Source organism: Geotrypetes seraphini, chromosome 6, assembly GCF_902459505.1.
Source record: "Geotrypetes seraphini chromosome 6, aGeoSer1.1, whole genome shotgun sequence".
NCBI classification, from domain to species: domain Eukaryota; kingdom Metazoa; phylum Chordata; class Amphibia; order Gymnophiona; family Dermophiidae; genus Geotrypetes; species Geotrypetes seraphini.
In genome coordinates, this window is record NC_047089.1 from 217,010,316 (window position 1) to 217,030,811 (window position 20,496).

At 44.1% G+C, this 20,496-nt stretch overlaps 1 protein-coding gene across 1 annotated transcript in view; it reads left to right on the forward strand.

The window, feature by feature from the left end:
• The window catches only part of RNF122 (ring finger protein 122), a 47,353-nt gene that overhangs the window by 12,627 nt on the left and 14,230 nt on the right, over window positions 1-20,496 (forward strand). The window contains exons 2-3 of the mRNA XM_033947579.1: window positions 9,847-10,003; window positions 19,393-19,438. Coding sequence (XP_033803470.1) covers window positions 9,847-10,003; window positions 19,393-19,438 — 203 coding nt within the window. The remainder of the gene's footprint in view (window positions 1-9,846; window positions 10,004-19,392; window positions 19,439-20,496) is intronic.

Here is a 20,496-nt window from a genome sequence, read left to right on the forward strand (position 1 = left end):
CCCTGCACTAGCTCTGCACAAAGCCTTGCATCCTTTACTGCATTGGTTTCTCGGTGGGAGGGAGAGGGGGAACTGCTGCACATCCTACAATCTGACTATGTCCTTTTACATTTGGATTTAGTCCATGCCTTTCTCAGAAGTTTAAAGTGAGTTACATTCAGATAGTTACCATCTGTGTTTGCATTGAATGCAGATGGCTTTTACACCTGGTTCATATAATTATTCCCAGGGTTGGAGGCCTTACTAGGGGAAGGAGAGCCACCCTGTGGTAACATTGTGGGTCCTTTCCCACTGATTCTTCCCAAGTGTAGTCAGGGATGGCAGGCAGCTTGGGTGTGCTGGTCAGAATTTTTCTACGTTATCGCTGGAGGTTACAGAAGGTAATCCAGGCGGCCATTTGCTCCCTCCCCTTCTTAATAATCACTCTACACAAATTCTCCAAGGCCTACAAGGTTGAAATTTTATCGAATATATACACAGCCAGTATATATTGCTAGGAATTATTAGGAAAGGGCTGGTAAATAAGACCAAAAATATTATAATGCCTCTATCGCTCCATGGTGTGACCTCACCTTAAGTATTGCATTCAATTCTGGTTGCCATATGTCAAAAAAGATGTAGGAACCAAAATGATTAAGGCAATGGAGATCCTATCGTATGAGGAAAGGCTAAAGAGGTTTGGGTTCTTCAGCTTGAAAAAGAGAGTAGATAGGGATATGATTGAGGCCTACAAAAGCCTGAGTAGTGTAGAAGGGGTACAAACGAATCAATTTTTTTACTCTAGGAGGCACTCAATAAAGTTACATAGAAATACTTTTAAAACCAATTGAAGGAAAATTTTTTTTTCCACTCAAAGAATAGTTAAGCTCTGGAACTCATTGCCAGAGGATGTAGTAACAGCAGTTAACATAGCTGGGCTTAAAAAGGTTTGAAGAAGTTCCAGAGGAAAACTCCATAGTCTGCTATTGAGACAGGCATGGGGGAAGCCACTGCTTGCCCCGGGATCGGTAGCATGGAATCAGTGGCATAGTAAAGGGGAGGGGGGATCCGCCGTCTTGGTGAGGACGCAGGTACCTGTCCTCCTTTCTGCCACCCTGCTCACCCATTGTCACGCACCATTTCCCTTCCCTTCCCCCATACCTCTGTAACATTGTTGGTGCGAGCAGCAACCCCCAACCTGCTGTCACACCAGCGTCAGCTCTTCCTCTGACATCACTTCCGGGACTCGCACCTAGGAAGTGATGTCAGAGGAAGAGCCAACAATGGCGCAACAGCAGCTTGGGGGTTGCTGCTTGCGCCAGAACGTTTCAAAAGCCTACTCAAGAGTCATTTATTTAAAGAAGCTTTTAACATTTGATTTAAATTTTACAGTATCCTTTTTAACTCCCTTAAGGAATTAAGCAGCAACAAGCCCTTTCCTTTCCTTTTGGGGTTTTTTTTTTCTTATTTGTCTTTCATTCCTATGCAAATTGTATTTCTAACCCTATTTCCTCTTGTCTCCCATCTGTCTGTCTCATTTATCTCTTTTTAATATGACAATTATTAGTTGATGTTTCTTTGTAATTGTTTTCTTTTTGTAAGTATTAATGCCATTTTTATTATGTTCATGCTCTTTTTTTTACTATTATATATTGTAAACTCGCTTAGAAATTAGATAAGCGATTAAATCAAATTTAAATAAAACCTTGAAACCTTAATACAGAGGTAAGGGAAAAGGAAAGTGGCACACATGCAGCAGAAGGGGGCGGGGAAGGAGCATGTGGAGGTGGGGCGGAGAAGAGGGTGGGGGAGGGGCACCACCGCCCCCCAGGCGCCTCTCTTCCTCGCAACGCCACTGCATGGAATGTTGCTGTTATTTGAATCTCTGCCAAGTATTTGTGACCTAAATTGGCCACTATTGGAAGAAAGGTACTGAGCTAGATGGACCATTTGTCTGACCCAGAATGGCTATTATGGTCTTATGACAAACCAGGCTGTATTACAGCCCACTATTCAAACAGTGGACATTTACAAGAAAGAAAGAAGATTCTCAAAATCTAGTGGTCATATTTTGTGTCATTTTGGGGGTTGAATTTTGGGTCCATTGAGAGTTAGCTCACTCGTCTCTGGAATGCATATTTTTGCCTGCAGAGACACTATAAAAATATAAGGCTCAATATTCAGGTGGTAGTGATCAATAATTTGCTGAATTACCGCTGGTGTTAAAACCTGGAAATTCAATGCCGGGCCGTGTCTGGGCTGCCGAGCTGTAGGGATGAATTTTCTCCCCCTCCCCCAACCGGCTCCAACACCCCTAGTACTGACTGCCGCAACCCCCCAAGTAGGAGCACCTCAAACCCCCCCACAAAAGGGCCCCCTATCCCCCCTTTAGTGGCAACCTCACAATTCCATGATGGTCCAGGGAAGGGCCGGTGGAGTCAGCCAGGAGCGATGCCCAGTTCTTGGCCACTCCAGCACCGCAGTCAAAATAGCCAGTCAAAATTGGGCATCGCTCCTGGCTGGGGAAGGGATTCATCCGTGTAACCTGGGAGCATCGGGTCACGACTTTGCGCGGCCTGATGTTCCCGGATGGTAAAATAACCCCAGCAAAAAGCTGGGATTATTTTAGTCATTTATGGATCTTAATGTGATTTGTGGCCTATCGCTGCAAAAGTCATGTTAGGTGATTCAATAGTAATGAGATGCAAAACATGCATTTGCATTTATATATTTTGCAGCTTTAGAGCTGTTTAAGTCACGTTAAGGGCCATTTACCGCGACTTAAAGTTCTAACGCTGCTTGATGAATCCCCCCTCTTAATGTGTGTTAAGTCGGTGGTAACTCCAGTAGTTGGGAGGCAGACTCTTTGATTCCTTTGTCCTTAAATTTTTCAATATTTTCGGGTTGTAGAACCATTCCTACATGCAAACTCTCCTTTCCCTCTGTTAAAGGTATCATATCAGTCAGTAAAACGGCTCATTCTTTTTCATTTTCATTAACTGCATTGTGGAATGATCTACCTTCTCCAATAAGATCTTGTATTTCGCTTCAGGTCTGCCGAAAAATCTTGAAAACCATGTTGTTTCAACGTTTTTAAAACAATAATTTTTAAGGACTATAATGTTATCCCTTTTAGATAAATTGTTGTAAACCAAGTTGAGCCTTATTTTTTTAGGGATGACTCGGTATATAAATCTAAGGTTAGATTAGATTAAGTATACCAGTGTTAAATCATGAAGAAATGGAACGTATGCAGAGTGTCGGATTCAACTCTGGCCACCTTGTTGGGCAGGCTGGATGGATTGTGCAGGTATTTATTACTGGCATTTACTATGTTAAAAATGTTTAATTTAAAAGTGTAAAATGAACTGGAAAAAAGCGCACACAACTGAAAATGAATCACATTTTTGCCTTGTGAAAATCCTCACAGTGGTGGCATTCAACGTTTTTGTTGAGTCCCTGTAACCGGTCTGAGTCTCCAACAGGACTTCTGACTCATCTGAGCAAGGCGCCCAACACCAGCCTTCGGTGTGGGCTTCGTAGCACGTGACTTTACTGCCAGATACCAAGGGTGATTATTAGAGGCCCAGTGATTAAGGAACTGTTCTTCCTGCAAGTTGTCACCGATAAAGTGTTCCCAGCCTCACGTGGATTAAATTGAAAGTGGAGCAGCCCACCTCTGCATTCAGCACCACAGGAAAGTACCCCCAGGCTGTGAGATTAAGGAGGGAAAATTACAGGTTTCCTCCAGAGGAGAATAATCAACCCTGTTGGCTTTTTGGATCTCAGCATCTACGATCTGCAATTAGAGTACAAGAAGCCCACAGTGGAACAAGCAGCACTGAGAGCATCCAAATTTTGCTGCAAATTTATTGACTTTTTTATGAAGTGTGGGGGGTGGGGTAGATCAGCAGAGTGTAGGACTGAGATGGGCTGTGTTGCCTCTATAAAGACCCCAAATTGGAGCGGTCTTAATTTTTCTTTATCTCATTACATTCTCCTCTGAGGCAAAACACCTTCTGAGAACAAAGAATGAAAAAGGAGCCTGGGAAAAATATGAGTGCATGAATGGTGAACAGAAGCATTGTTTGCATTTGTCTGGCTGTTCCTCGTCTGAAAAGTTACTGGGTGAAAGTGGGACTCGTATATATTTGTGCATTGGCCACCTAATTCTGTAATCTGGCGTGTCCCATTTCACACTTAGGGGCCAATGTGAGTACCTGAATAAATTCATGTAAAACCGTTCTGATCTCCCCTGGGAGAATGGTATAGAAAACCGAATGACTTAATAAATGAAGTTTCAAAGTTTCTTTAAAATTTGATAAAATCACTTTTCGTTATTTCAAAGCAATGTACAATAAAAATAGGGAGAGACAAACAATTTATTAGGGGAAACACTGACTTACTTCGGACGAGAGGAAAGTAATGGAAGGAACTAGAATCAATATAGGAAAGAGAATGAAGCAGGGATAAGACATAGGGGAATTGCATTGATGGTGCCTTGCTTGCGTTGTGTTGGTGTCAAACTAAGCCTGGGATGATAATTATTCGAATGCATCCCTGAAGGTAATCTTTTAATTTCCCTTTAAACTTGTCAAGGGTTTTTTCCTGCTATACCAAGAATGCCAAAACATAAAATTAATTAAATGTTTAATGTATTAATTTCTTTAATTCAATTCATATCCTAAAAACTAGCAAAATTTATTTAATCTACATTTTAAAATCTACAGTAACAAGTAATACAAAGTGCAGAGTGCTACTAATGACAAAATCATGGGCTGGGAAAAGCTACAGGTACTATAAAGCTTTTAAATAGTCCATCAATCAATCTTCAAGGCTCTTAATGATAAGTATTGAAGCCATTCAGACCCAATAAAGCTCACTTAACTTTTCCTCCCTTACCTGGGAGAATGGTATAGAAAATTGAATGACATAATAAATGAATAAATACTCAGAACATAACGCCAGCATTAGAGCCAAATTACACAGGGCTAGTGCCGTGAACTCGTGGCAGCCAATCGGCTAGTGGCTCTGCATGGGAAGGAGAGAAGGAAGGTCGCTCCTGCTGCGGTTCACCGCTGGACCACCAGGGATTCTAAAAGTACGCGGAGGAGGTGGGAGGGAGGTAAAAATTCTTAGAATTGGCTGGGAAAGGAGGCTTTAGGGATCCCTTTTGTCCTAGCCCACCAGAACTTACGGCAGGCCTGGTGAAGGCATCAGAAGGGAGGCGGGGACAGGGTACAGAACCTGGCAAGGAGGGAGGGAGGCTGAGTGCAGAGACTGGCAGGGAAAGGAGGGAGTGAGGGGGCTGGATGCAGAGCCTTGCAGAACAGGGAGGGGGAATAGGGTACAGAGCCTGGCAAGGCATTGCACTTGAATATTAAGCCCTTTATATTTGAGTCAACCCCAAACATTTCCTCCAGAGTATCCTGCCATGTGCTCCACCTAGATTGCTTCAGTCTGCAGAACATTCTGATCTGCAAATTCCATCTGTAAGAGATCTGAGGTTAACATCATCCAGAGATAGCATTTTCCATTGTATTGGGCCCAGGGAATTGAAGAAGAAAACAGTCCCTGCTCAAAAGAGCTTACAATCTAAACAGCCAAGACAGACAAACAGGATGTCATGGTTACAATTAAGGGGAATGGTTAATCAGCTGGCTGGGTTGGAGGGCAGAGTAGGGTTAAGGATTGAAGGTTATATTGTAATATATGTTATGCCATGTTTTATATTGTTACTTGCTTATTTTTATTGACTGTTGCTTATTTTTGACTTATTGCTGTACACCACCTTGAGTGAATTCATTCATAAAGGCAGTAAATAAATCCTAGTAAATAAAATAAATAAATTGTGTGTAACAATTACCAAAACACTTTTACTAAGGTGCGCTAACCGATTAGCGCGCACTAAACGCTAACACGTCCATAGACTAACATGCACGCGTTAGTTTAACATGTGCTAAATCGATTAGCGCACCTTAGTAAAAGAGGGCCTTTGTTTACCAAGCCATCCTCAATTTTCAAACATGTCAACATCAACACAGTAACGCTCCAGTTTTTTTCGGTAAAGACCTCATCAAGGCTGAGTTCCTATTTCCCCATGCATGATCTGTGGACTCGCCAAATCATGCTTGCTCCCCAAGGCCCATGGGAGCGGCACTCACGGTCCGTCCCTCCTCCATTGCTTCCATTTGAAAAAGCTGATCTCCAGAAACTTTCAAAATGAAAAGTCCAACGCCATCTGTATGAGTGGCAAACAAAGCCTGCATTTGGTCAGTTGTGAAACGCTTTCTTGTAAGATTCCATACTTCCTTTGGATTCATCTGTTTCTTATTGGCCTCCTTTGGGATGGGAGTTGGGGGTGGGGAGCACTTCAGCTCTTCTTGTGACCTGATGGGCTGTGAGGAAGTGGGCTGAAGGAACATTTAAAAGTCTTTTTTTAGTCGAGTGCAGTCTGGCATGGGAAGGAAATACCATTTAAAGAGCAGCTACAGAAGCTGTGATAGAAAACAGCCCATACAAAGTGGAGAACATGTGTATTTTGTTTATTTTATATATTTATTTATTTAATTTGTTTTCTATCCCAAAGAGCTCAGAACGGGTTACAGGTTACAATAGAAACATAAAAAATGGCGGCAGAAAAGGGCTATAGCCCACCAAGTCTGCCCATTCCAAGTAACCGCCCCCCTGAATTCACTCCCCCAAAGATCCCATGTGAGTATCCCATTTTCTCTTAAAATCTGTCACGCTGCTGGCCTCAATCATCTGCAGTGGGAGTCTGTTCCAATGATCCACCACTCTTTCGGTGAAGAAGTACTTTCTGGAGTCGCTATGAAACTTCCCTCCCCATAGTTACAGTGCAAGGTTTTTCAATACAAGTTTTTAATCCTAATGTGATGCATACCAATGGTCTAGTACCAATATCAATTTCTTTGTACACTTCCCCCTCCGTATTCGCGGGGGTTAGGGGCAGAGCCGGCCCGCGAATATTAAAAAACCGTGAATAATATTTGGGCCGGTTCTGCCCCTAACCCCCGCTTCCCCAGGCTATTTTAAGCCCTGAAAGTCCCCCCTTAAGTCTTACCTGGTGGTCTAGCTAGTTTTCAGGGCAGGAGCGATCTTCCCACGCTCCTGCCCCATGCAGATCGCTCACAGGAAATGGCTCGAGAGACTATGGAAGCTCAAGGCAGCCATTTCCTGTGAGCGATCTGCACGGGGCAGGAGCGTGGGAAGATCGCGCCTGCCCCGAAAACCCGCTAGACCACCAGGTAAGGCTTAAGGGGGGACTTACAAGGCTTAAAATAGCCTGAAAAATGAAAATGTTTTTTTGGGTTTAAAACCGCGAATAAGCAAATCTGTAGATTCGGAATTCGCGAATACGGAGAGGGAAGTGTAATCAATCGGTTGTGGAAGTTAGGTAAATAGATATGTTTTTTATTGTTTTCCTAAAGTTGAGGAGTCCTTCAAGGGATCTGATCTGTGGGGGCAGTTGATTCCAGTAGCTCGGTATGAAGTGGGAGTAGGCACGTCGTATGGTGGTCTGTAGTCGAAGGGCATGACCAGGGGCGTTTTGAGGCGTATTCCCTCCTGGGAGTGGAGGGACCTGTTCAGCATGTATGGTGGAAGCTTGGTTGTCACATAGCCTGGCACCATGTCATGCGAGGATTTGAACATTAACATCAGGCCTTTGAAGATACCTTTGGCTACGAGCAGACAGTGAGCTGGAGACAGGGTCATGGGCACAAAGGTTTTTTAGAAGTCTGATTGCTGTGTTTTGTACACACTGGAGACGTTTTATGCTCTCTGCCGTGAGACCGTTGAATAGCATGTTGCAGTAATCCATGCAATAGAGGACTAAGACATAGAGTAGTTGGGTGAAGTCAGGCTCAGAAAAGTAGTTCCTTATTTTTTTGGAGTTGTCTCGGGTAGTAAAATTATGAAGTTATGACCTGAGAGATATGGTTGGAAAGCAATAGATTGGAGTCAAGGAGTTTTCCTAGGCTGCATGCTTGGTCTTTTACAGTTATGGTAGTCGAGTTCCAGCATAGTGAGGGACAGGTGCAGTTTCAGTGTTCTTTGCGGATCCAAAGGAGTTCTGTTTTGAGGAGGCGTTTAGTTGTAAATTGTTGATCACTCTGCAAAGGGTTGGGTGCCTTCCCCTGGATTACCACATAGAGAGCTGTTGAGTTCCGTTTTGGAGGCGTTTAGTTGTAAATTATTGACCCCTCTGCAAAGGGTTTGGGTTCCTTCCCCTGGATTACCACATAGAGAGCTGTTGAGTTCCGTTTTGGAGGCATTTAGTTGTAAATTACTGACCCTTCTGCAAAGGGTTAGGTGCCTTCCCCTGGATTACCACATAGAGAGCTGTTGAGTTCCGTTTTGGAGGCGTTTAGTTGTAAATTATTGACCCATCTGCAAAGGGTTGGGTGCCTTCCCCTGGATTACCACATAGAGAGCTGTCGGGGGAAGCAGAGAAGGCTCCATGAACCTCTGGAAGGAAGATGTGTATCTGTTCAGGAGGATACCTGATTGAGGTCTGCCACTGCCCTCTCTGGTTTGGGCAGGAGTAAAGAGGGTTACACACAACAAGGAATCCCTGGGGTAGCACCATAACCCAGTAGAGAAACTCCCTAATCCTTTACTTGTCCTGTTTGTTTACAGTGGCGTAGTAAAGGGGTGGGGCGGACTGCCCTGGGTGCCATCTTGCTGGGGGCACCAGCACCTCTCTGCCCTCCCTTACCCGTACCTCTATACCTCTTTAAAATCACCAGCATGAGCAACTACACTAGCCTGCTGCTTGCTGTGTCGTGGAGCCAGGAAGTGGCATCGGAGAGAAAGCCAGTACCAGCGCGAGCAGCAGGCCAGAGAGGCTGCCCGTGCTGGTAAAGATTTAAAAAGGTACAGAAGTGGAAAGGGAAGGCACGAGTGTGGGTGCGGAAAGAGCAGGGGGTTGACATGGGAGGGGCGGAGAGGAGGGCTTGGGGGGGCGCCACTGCCCCGGACACTTCCTACTTTCGCTACGTCACTGTCTGTTTGATTAGATTGTAAGCTTTACTAAGCAGAACTGTCTCGTGAATATTTTAATGTACAGTGATGTGTACGTCTGGCAGCGCTATAAAAACAATAAATAGTAGTAGTAGGTCAGTTCTGGCAGCTGGAAACCCAAAGAACCTTGAGGAAAAATATAGGAGACTTTTCTTTAGCTGTTTGCTATCTGGCAATGACTGATCCATTCATCCATCCACTGTATTTCCCCGCATATAGGCCGCCCCTCTGCATAGGCCGCCCCCATGTATAGGCCGCAGAAAAGGGTGACCTATGTTTAAAAACCTGAAGATAAGCTGCCCCATGGTATTAGCCGCGGCTTATCTTCCGGTACCTCCCCTACCTTTTTCAATCATCCCCTTTGTTGGAGTCCCCTCGCTTGACAGCGCGCAGCTAGGGTCTCCAGCAGTGCAGGGCAGGCAGCCGCAATCACTTCGGCATCCAGCCTGCTCCCACACCGCTTGCTGAATGGCCGATGTCAGCTCTCGCAGGGCTCCTGAGAACTGACGTCAGCCACTCAGCAAGCGGTGCGGGTGCAGGCCGGATGCCAAAGCGATTGCGGCTGCCAGCCCTGCACCGCTGGAGATTCGAGCCGTGCGCCATCCGCCTTCCAGCGAAGGGGCTCCGAAAAAGGTACAAGGGAGGGAGATGATTGAAAAAGTTACCAGGAGTGGGGGGATGATTTAAAATTGCTGCATTTAACTAGGCCGCACCCCATACACTGTGGCCTCTATATGGGGAAATACGGTAAGTGAATGAGATATGGACCACAGTGCCTTCTGGTTTTATGTTTACAGCATGGGATGTATTTTCTTGTTGCAGGATGCTTCTGCGGTTTGGGGCTTATTTATACCAATAAATCGTGTACAATGCCTCCAATCACCTTCCAGGACCTTCCACTAAATATCTACATGGTCATATTCGGAACGGGGATATTCGTGTTTGTTCTAAGTCTGATTTTCTGCTGTTACTTCATCAGGTAGGTGAGCACTGCAGGGCTCTTTATTTCTCATGAATGAGCGGACAGGTCACATTGACACTGAAGTCAGCAGGAGAATTTTGATATCTATTCACCAGTATCCCTCCTTCCTATCAGAAACTTAGTTCCTGCTTTTGGTCTTGCTGGAGGTATTTATAGATTGCTAAATCTGAGGTAAGCAATGAAGTCTGTAGTTTCCTCCAGATGTTACTCTGAACAAGTGGTTTTTGTTCCTCACATCTGTCAGCAGGGCATTCTCTTCCTACCATCTCCTTGTTTATTGCGCTAGGATAAGGCAGGGTCACATTACACTAAAATAACCATACAGAGCAAGCATATAGAAAGATAGATACATGGACGTAAGGTTAGTAGACAGATACTCTTGTGCAGGAGAGAAACACAGACATAGGGGGCACATGGACATGTAGACAGACATACAATTGCATAAACAAACAAACAGTAGTCCGATACATAGAGAAGAACGCACACTTCCTAGGGACACGGTCCATTCAAGCCATTGGCACTTGTAAAAAAAGGGGGAGTGAAGAGGGCATTCTGTGCAATGTCTCTGACCTGGTTTATTTTTTACTTGATAGGGTTATCCAGAAAAACCTAAAGTTGGAAAAACTGTGTAAATTGAAGTTTTCCCCATGAATTTGATTGTGCTTGATCAGAAAATAATTTAAAAAAAAACTTTTAAGCCCATCCTGGGGTCGCTCAAAACCACTGATTATATAAAGCTCTGTTTTTCTTTAAAATTTGCTAGAATTTTTGCTTGATGAAGCAAATTTCTTGGTATTATAGCTAACTTATGTTTTTCACACTCGGCAACGATGCATTGATAAAAAGACATTTTATGCAAAACATTTAGCGGTATTTTATTAAATGAACCTTCAATATCTGCACTTTATTGTAGTAAATGATAGAAATTTAACCTACGTTCCTAATAGCTAAACATGTACACTTTTGTGTCGTCATCTACCAATGGCTTTCCAAACACTCAAGCATTCAATGTCTTCTTGAGATAGTCATGATATAGCCTGCGATGCTGTTCAACTCCTTGCACCGGGACTGTGGTGATGCCACTGGCAAAGTCAGTTACCAGTTTAAAACCTAAGCTCAACTGTGTGTTGACAAACCGTTCAGCAGTATGGAAGTTTGGATCTTCAGACCACCTGTCCACTGGCTTTGCCAACCATTCATTAGTAATACCAAGCCCATGAAACAGGAAATGTGATTCAGGTCCAAGTATACCTGCTTGAAAAGCGGCTTGCCCCAATGAAACTGTTTGAGCACTGGTGTGTTCAACAACTTTGAAGCAATGTCCTGTTTGACACTGTCAGTGATTAAAGCATGTTTGCTGAAAAATGTAAATGGTATTTATTTATTCAGTTTTCTACATTGTTCTCCCCAGGGAGCTCAGAACAGTTTACATGAATTTATTCAGGTACTCGGGCATTTTTCTCTGTCCCAGTGGGCTCACAATCTATCTAATGTACCTGGGGCAATGGGGGATTAGGTGGTTTTCCCAGGTCACAAGGAGCAGTGTGGGTTTGAACCCACAACCTCAGGGTGCTGGGGCTGTAGCTTTAACCACTGCACCACTCTAGAAATCAAAATGTAGTAAAAGTGAGCCAAATATAGGACAATCAAGGCATTGTGACATCACTGATGAGGTTGGCTAGTTAACTAAACAGCTGCACTAGAAATGGAAACAACCTTATCGGCCCTTCTCCCCCTCCTACCTAGCGTTCTATTGAGTCTATAATCCAAAAGGAATAAGAAAAACTTAGCTCTGGCAGGGCTGGTTATTCAAACATTCAAATATTTGAAGATTGTTGGAGATAAGTCCAGATGGAAGAACACTTATCACTGGTCTTTATTTTAAAGCATTACATAAAATACAGAGGGGTATTTGTGATAGAACCCCACTATTTACCCTTCTCCATTTAGAATATTGACCATGTAAACCAACTCTCTGTTTTCTGTCTTTCAACTAGTTCTTAGTCCATAATAGGACATGACCTCCCATCTCATGACTTTCTAATTTCCTCAGAAGTAGTTTAGCGAGGTACTTTGTCAAATGTCTTTTGGAAAATCCAAATACCCAATATTAACGAGCTCGCCTTTAGCCACATGTTCATTCGCCACTTCAAAGAAATGCCAGACTTAACTGCTGAGACAACGAGAGTGGTCCGATTGTCTGATAAGAACATAAGAAATGCCGCTGCTGGGTCAGGCCAGTGGTCCATCATGCCCAGCAGTCCGCTCACGCGGCGGCCCTCCGGTCAAAGACCAGCGCTCCAACTGAGACTAGCCCTACCAGCGTACACCCTTATTTAGCAGGAACTTGTCTTAACTTTGACTTGAATCCCTGGAGAGTGTTTTCCTCTATGACGGACTCCGGAAGAGCGTTTCAATCTGTCAGCTGCAGCAGTTATTTCATCACAATGGATTATTTTCCCCCACAAACAAGTAAAGGTGGGGGCACTTCTTAAACAGCAGATCAGCTGCCGATGTCATACTTGCCAGAGAAGCCCAATCAGCCATGTGAAAATCAAACATTTACTGCCTGTTTTACTAAGGTGCGCTATGCGTTTTAGCGCACGCACTAACTGCTAACGCATCCATAGAATAACATGCTCGCGTTAGCGTTTAGCGTGCACTAAAATGCTTAGCGCACCTTTGTAAAAGGAGCCCTTAGATATTCTAGGAATTTCTGTTTGATTTTTGTATGACATAACCCAGAAATTATTTTACCTATGTCTAATGTCAGAACTACTAATATTACTAATACTAATAGCATTATCACCTGTTTACGGGGGAAAAAAAAACAGATTTTGGTGGTGCTTATATTCATTGGCTTTGAGTGATCCAGGAGGGGCTTAAAAAGTTATACAAAAAATATTTTGTGATCAAGCACATACAAATTAATGGGAAAAACTTAAATTAATAAAGGGGTCCTTTTACTAAGGTGCGCTAAGCCTTAGTAAAAAAGGGGGAAGTTTCTTCAACTTTAGCTTTTCTGGACAACTCTAATATACGACCCATTGACATGGCCTTCTGAGCGGTTTACATTGTCGTATATGAAACAAAAATAAAATGTAATAAAAAAATGTCTGATTCTTAGAACGCCTTCTTTTTCTTATTTTGCAGTTGGGTTGGGCTGACATGTACAGTCAGCATCTCTGGTGCTTTAGCAGGAGAGAGACAAGGACCCACCACTCCAGGCTTTATACCCACAGATAGGTTTCCAAAGTTCCTGCATCAGTGGTTCCCAAACCTGGTCCTGGTGGGCACCCCAGCCAGTCAGGTTTTCAGGATCTCCACGATGAATATTCATGAGAGAGATTTGCATGCAGTGGAGGCAGTGCTTGCAAATATCTCTCATGAATATTCATTGGGTGCCTCCAGTAGCTGGTTTGGGAATCATTGTCCTGCACTAGAACATCTGTTTTTATTGGTCCTTGATATGTAGAAATCAGTGTGCCCGTTAGTGTGCTTGTTAAACATTGGGAGATGGGCAAAGGGTAAGGAATTTACATTGGCATTGGGGGAAGGGGGACCAATTCAGCATTAGCACTTGCAATATTTTGAGGGTACCATCCCTGTGCTCACCCTACATTACATCTATGGCACAAATACACAGCAATAAAGTCACAAAGCAAGGCAGTGTTGCAAAATTAACACAGTAGTTTATTGAAACCAGCAGCAGGTAAAATGTACAATGAGACCCTACACAACTGTGTTTCGGCATTCAAATGCCTGCATCAGAGGTCACAACACAAGTGATCAAGTAGGTAGTCTAAAACATATGTGAGTGAATCACACCTGGTCAACAAACAATTCTTTAAATGATTCTACTACTGATTATAATAAACTGCACATAAGTTGGAGCATTTTAGAATCGTATAAAGGAGATCAGCTGCGTTGAAACCCCTGATGCAGGCATTTGTATGCTGAAACACAGCTGTGTAAGGTCTCATTGTACATGTTACCTGCTGCTGATTTTAATAAACTGTACTGTGTTACTTTTGCGACCACTACCTTGCTTTGTGACTTCACTGTTTTCTGATGCGAGGCCAGTTTATCCTTCTTTTTTTCTGCTACAAATACACGTCACAAACCAAAGCCCAAAACATACAGTGTCACAGACAGCACATATAATAATACCCTAATTTGATGCAGAGACAGACAGACACATGAGTGCAGGGATTCTAAGAACAAACAGTCATTGTGCTCTTCTGGGGAGGCTTATCTCATATCCTTCTCTCCAAGGTCAGAGCTGAGTAGCAATGGGGCACATGGACTATGGAAAACTAGCATTTCCTGCAGCTCAAAACTGCTTCCGAAATCAAAACAATTGGAATCACATCTCCCAGATGTTATCTGCCCTCCTGGGAGCATCTGCCGCAGTGATGAATCTGGTACACATTCACCCCAGGTGTCACTCGCTGTCTCCTCATTTTGAGTTATATAGACCAGTGTTCTTCAACCACTGGTCCATGGACCTGTGCCGGTCCACAGAAATTTCCTTGCCGGTCCACTGGGCCAGCACGTGCATCAGGCCCAAAACAGTGTTCTTCAACCGCTGGTCCACGGTGCGATCGATGCGACGTTATCTTCGAACCAGCTCCCTCTTCCTCACTGATTCAGTGCACAAAGCCACAGGCAGTGAGTGGCTCCTACGTGCGTCCTGCGCCTGAACCAGAAGCCTTCTTTCTGACGTTGCAACATCAGAGGGAAGGATTCCAGATGAGGCACGGGACGCGCAAGGAGCTGCTGCCCGCAGCTTTGTGCATTGCATCAGTGAGGAAGACGGAGCCAGCCTGAAGATAATACCGGGGACGGCATAAAATGGCCAGGCGGAAGCAGGCCAGAAGGTAAGGCCATGGAGGGAGGGAAACAACAAAGGTAGGGGGGAATGATTTTATTTTTGAATTTAGTGATTGAATTATGTCAATTTTGAAAAATTACATCTGCTGTCAGTGTGCTTTGTATAGTTTAATTTTGTGCTTAACCATTATGTATTGTTAATAAGATTAAATTTTGCATCTGTGAAAAATGAATGGGAAAAATAGTGTTACAATTAGTACTTTTATGGGGGCGGGGTCTGAGGTGGAGATTGGGTAGAGATGGTCGGGGTCTGACCCACGACTTAGCCCAGTGTTCTTCAACCGCTGGTCCACAGAATAATTCTTTTATTTCTGCCGGTACATAGGTGTAAAAAGGTTGAAAAACACTGATATAGACCATCAAGGAATACAAGAAGTTCTTCTTATTTGCCTATCCTAAGCCAAATGGTGTCAGATATAAGACCTTAGCGTTTCAGGCAGGTAAATTACAATCCTGGCTTGGTGAATGTATTCATCAAGCCATATCTTACTGTTCTTTTTGAAAATTAGTTAAGTCTTCTTTGTTTGACAAATTTATTACTTAGTTGGGTATTTTTAAGATTGCAATTACATTTTTAACTTTTTATAATGATTTTGTTTTTATGGTGTGAATGTATTTCACTGATTGTTCAGTTTCTTATGGTGTAAACCGCCTAGAACTCTTGGTAATGGCGGTATAAAAGAATAAATTTACTATTATTATTGCTCACTGAAGCCTTCTAGCATTTCCTTTCACTTTCAGAGTTTTGGTAAAGAAAAGAAGTTTTAGAACATGTCCAGCAGTGAATCATTAATACCTGAGAAATATGATTTACAGATAGCTAGGTGGAGGAGCAGTTATAGTGGAAAAGCTAAGGATCATTCATAGAAACATAGAAGATGACGGCAGATAAGGGCCATAGCCCATCAGGTCTGCCCACTCTACTGACCCACCCCCAAGTCTACTATCCTAGGGATCCCACTCCTGGTGACAGGTTCCCTTGGCTTAACCCTCTAAGGGATCCCACATGGGCATCCCATTTGCTCTTAAATTCTTGCACGCTGTTTGCCTTGATCACCTGCACCGGGAGCTCGTTCCAAGGATCAACCACTCTCTCGGTGAAGAAATATTTCCTGGTGTCGCCATGAAATTTCCCGCCCCTGAGTTTGAGCGGATGCCCTCTTGTGGCTGAGGGTCCTTTGAGAAAGAGAATCTCTTCTTCCATCTCGATACGGCCGGTAATTTACTTAAACGTCTCGATCATGTCTCCTATGTTCCTTGAGTGAGTACAGCTGCAAATTTTTCAGCCTTTCCTCGTACGATAGATCCTTGAGCCCCAAGACCATCCTGGTGGCCATCCATTGCACAGACTCTACTCTCAGCACATCTTTTTAGTAGTGTGGCCTCCAGAATTGCACACAGTATTCCAAATGAAGTCTCACCATGGTTCTGTATAATGGCATTATGACTTCAGGCTTCCGGCTGATGAAACTCCTGCAGTATGCTCTTCAGCACTGTTGTGTAATGCGAGAGCAGGGGGGACTTATAGTGGAAGGGGTGAAGGATCATCGATGCTATATGCTCCTCAGCACTGCTGTGTAATGTGAGAAAGTAGGGATTATCCTGGAAAGGATGAGGATTATCAGTGCTGTGTAATGTGTGGAGAGAGAGGGAGAGTACTCTGGAATAGAAGGTATTGCAGAAACAACTCTCTGGGGGTGATGGCTTTGTCCTTTAAGCATCTTTGAGCTAAATATATTAAAAATGGTTAAGACCGTTTGGGTCACTGTGGACCAATTTTTTTGGCCGATTTCTAAACAGCGATCGATGTTCAAACGGCTTCCCATGCAAATGAGTTTTGCAGAGGTCTGCTGTAATCCCATCCGATCAGTCATTTAGAAACCAGCTCTCATAAATGCACAGAGCCGATTTGGGGAAGTGAGTTGAGCGCCTCCCTTCCCCCTGATTATGCCTCCTGATGACTCCCCAGAAGAAAAATAAAGAGAAGCAGAAGGGATGCCCAATCCCCCTGCTGCCTGCGAAACCCCCCCCCCCCCCCACACACACACACACCAACCCCCAATTCCCCACTCCCCGTTCTTAGGATAAAATTGACAGGAGGTATGCTCATTCCCTCCTGCCTCAGCCCCTTGGCTCCCCTGAAACACCCTCCTACCTCTGAGTGAAGATGACGGCAGAAGGGATGCCTAGTCTCTCCTAGCCGCAGGCCCGCCACTCAAAAATGGTGAGCCTTCCCCTTCCTCGTGCATCCTGGAATACCCAGGGAGGGGCCTAAGGCCCTGATTGACTCAGATGCCTAAGGCCCCTCCCAGAACCTTAAGCTCCTCTTAGTGTATCCTAGGATGCACCGGGCAGGGGGCCTAAGGCCCAGATTGGTTCAGATGCTTAAGGCCCCTTCCAGGGGAAGTCTGAGCCAATCAAGGCCTAAGACCCCTTGCCCGGTGCATCCCGGGATACACTGGGAGGAGCCTAATATCCTGATTGGCTCAGACACCCATGGGCCCTCCCCTGCTGTTGCTGCCCTCTTCACTCAAAGGTACGGGGGAGTTGGGCTGGGGGGCACGTCCCTTTTTCTTATTAAATGGTTCCATGAGAAAAGTGAATTGAGAAAAACCATATGTCTCCAGAAAAAGGATAGATTGACACACTCTCTGTTTTCAATGGAAGTAAAACCCAGATGTCTCAATCCATCCTCCTTTTTCCAGAGTCATATGGTAACCCCAGAAAGGATTCTGGTACAAATTATGTTTGAGTTCCTGCTTTGTGGTTATATAATGCAAACTAGATAACAAGCCCTGCTCTCAGAGTCATCATAGGCTCTTTCAGCCTCTTGCCAATAACCCTCCCCCCCCAACTGTGGAAATTAATAGCAGACTTCTGAGTGGAGATGAAAGGAGGAGTGGGGAAGAGAAAATCACACACAGTACTGCAGGCTTAAACTTAGGCCTAAACAACTACCTCCGGCACTAAATTTTGAGAGGCACTGGAGTGTCACCGCCAGAGAGATGAAAAGGCATTAAGGCAGATCAAGAAACCAAATATGCACAGAAGGAATTAAAACAAAAACTTGCTCCCACAAGTAATCTGAAGTGCAAAAAAAAAAAAAAAAAAAGGCAGTGGCTCAGATCTGGCCAAAAAGCTAGTAGTCTCTGCTTAGCCCCAACAGGATATTCCAATCCTGCAAAAGGGACAACCACTCCAGCGAACTACAAAATCCTTTTCAATATGAGCTTTTACATCCTCCTGCATACATATGGGATGGGAATCACCATATTCGTACCTTACCCTGATATACTAGTTCCTCTCTGTGAAGTTGAAGAAGAACTCATCAGCCCCTTAGAGAATCATAGGAAATAGTGTAGAAACAGAAAATCTTCTAGCATTTGAGGAGGGGGAATTAGAATGCTCTTCAGGAGTGCAAGATCAGCATAAGGAAGCTTCCAATCCAAAATGCCTTAGGAAATGTAAACGGGATGGCTATGCTGAGGCGTGCGCTGTCAGCTGTGCTGGTTCTCTGCCCCCTCTGACATCAATTCTGTTCCAGGGCAGAGGACCAGCACAGCTGACAGTCATAGCACACGCTTCACCAGAGCGGCCCTGTGTGTACTGTTGCCAAAATCCGGACAAAATTAGAAAAATAAAAAAGCTGCCCGGACAACGGACGGAGCCCTCAAAAAAAGGACATATTTGGGGAAATCAAGACATCTGGTAACCCTAGCCTGACTACCCTATGCTGACAGGCCTGTTGTGGTGCCTTGCACAGGTTTCCATGGTGACAGGAAACCCATAAAGAAGAAAGGAAGTGGCCCTACAGGGCCTGTCAGTATGTGAGAGCAATTGGGCCCTTTGCTGCTTACTTCATGGAGAGCAGAGATACCAAGTTATCCAGTTCCAGGCTGGAGATTTTTTTGACAGGCCTGGAATTGAACTTACATCCCAAAGCAGTGTGGGATTTGTAGTGCCTGATCCTGCCCATTGTAATCAGTGCCCGAGTCCTATAATTTACTAGGATTGGGGGTGGTGAGAAATCTAGGACTATCTCAAAATTTCCATCCTGGAACTGGGTAACTTGGTATCTCTGAGAAAGGATTTGCTATGGCTGATTCTTTTCAAGACATTAGTAGGTGAGAGGAGACTGTCAAAGAAGGGGGAATGCTAACTCTCCCCCACACACAAATTCTTTGCCTGTAAACACCTCAATTTAAACCCAACCCTGCAGTATTGGAACTGTACAAGCTCAAATTTATTGAGTTGCTTGAGTGGAGTGATTCCCTTCTCTGGAATCCCTGTAATAGATTGAAGAGGGAACTCCACCCCCCACAAAGGAGAGGACCCAGTTGTTGTATTATATGTGTGTGTATGTGTCTATGGATGAGAGAGGGCATGTACCACAACTTATTGAAGCCAATGGAATGACTTGCTACAATTTGAAGATATTTCCTGTTATCTTTTTCTTTGCAGTTGATTTTATTTCTTTTCATTTCTTTCCCCAGCAAACTCCGGCACCAAGCGCAGAGCGAAAGATTTGGCTATAAAGAGGTAAAACAAAACACTGTTCCTTTGAATAATTCAGATTCTCTGAGTGATGGGGGAAGGGATGTTCTGAAGAAGCACCAGATTGTAAAACGCAATCCATTTCAGAAACCCCTTTCTCCTGACCTTGCTATTCCAGTACTGAGACCACCCCTCACATGGCTCTGTTAGTGTACCTCACTGCAGCCCTGTGATACTTTCTGCTCTCCCAACACACTGAAATACAGGGAGTCCCCCGAGTTACAGACGCCCGACTTAAGCATGACTCATACTTAAGAACACAGATGCGGCTTAATTTGATTTCACCGAGCATTATTTCTAGTGGCATAGACTTCTACATTTCTCCTGGAGCAGATTCAGGAATAATGCATGTCACATTAAGAACAAGAGTGTCATTGTGCATCCTGTACCTTAGAGGGAACACTGCTAGGAACAGTTGGCCCTTTTGTCAGCTGGGAACAAGAGGTAAGCAGCAAGGATCTTAAAATCTACAAGTTCTGAGTTACATACAAATCTGACTTAAGAGAGGTACTGGTGCCAGCTGATTGGCTACAGGACGCGCTTCTCGCAGCGAGAGGCACATCCTGTAGACCAGGGGTGTTCATACTTTTTGGGCTTGCGAGCTACTTTTAAAATGGCCAAGTCAAAATGATCTACCAACAATAAAATTAAAAAAAAAACACACAGCACACTATACGCAGAGAAAATGTTAATTATCGTTTATATTCCGGGGGTTTCAAAGAGGTCAAGGCAAATGACTTTATGCAATGTCACCTCAGTAACAACTATACAAAAAAGACAAATATACCCCCTCCCTTTTTACTAAACTGTGATAGCAGTTTTTAGCACAGGGAGCTGCACTGAATGCCTTCACTGCTCTCGATGCTCGTAGGCTCCCTGCGCTAAAAACCGCTGTTGCAGTTTAGTAAAAGGGGGCCATAGTGCAAAATATAGACAACAAATATAAATTCTCAAACGGACATATTTTGATCACTAAATTGAAAATAAAATCATTTTTCCTACCTTTGTTGTCTGGTGATGAGTCTCTGGTTGCACTTTATTCT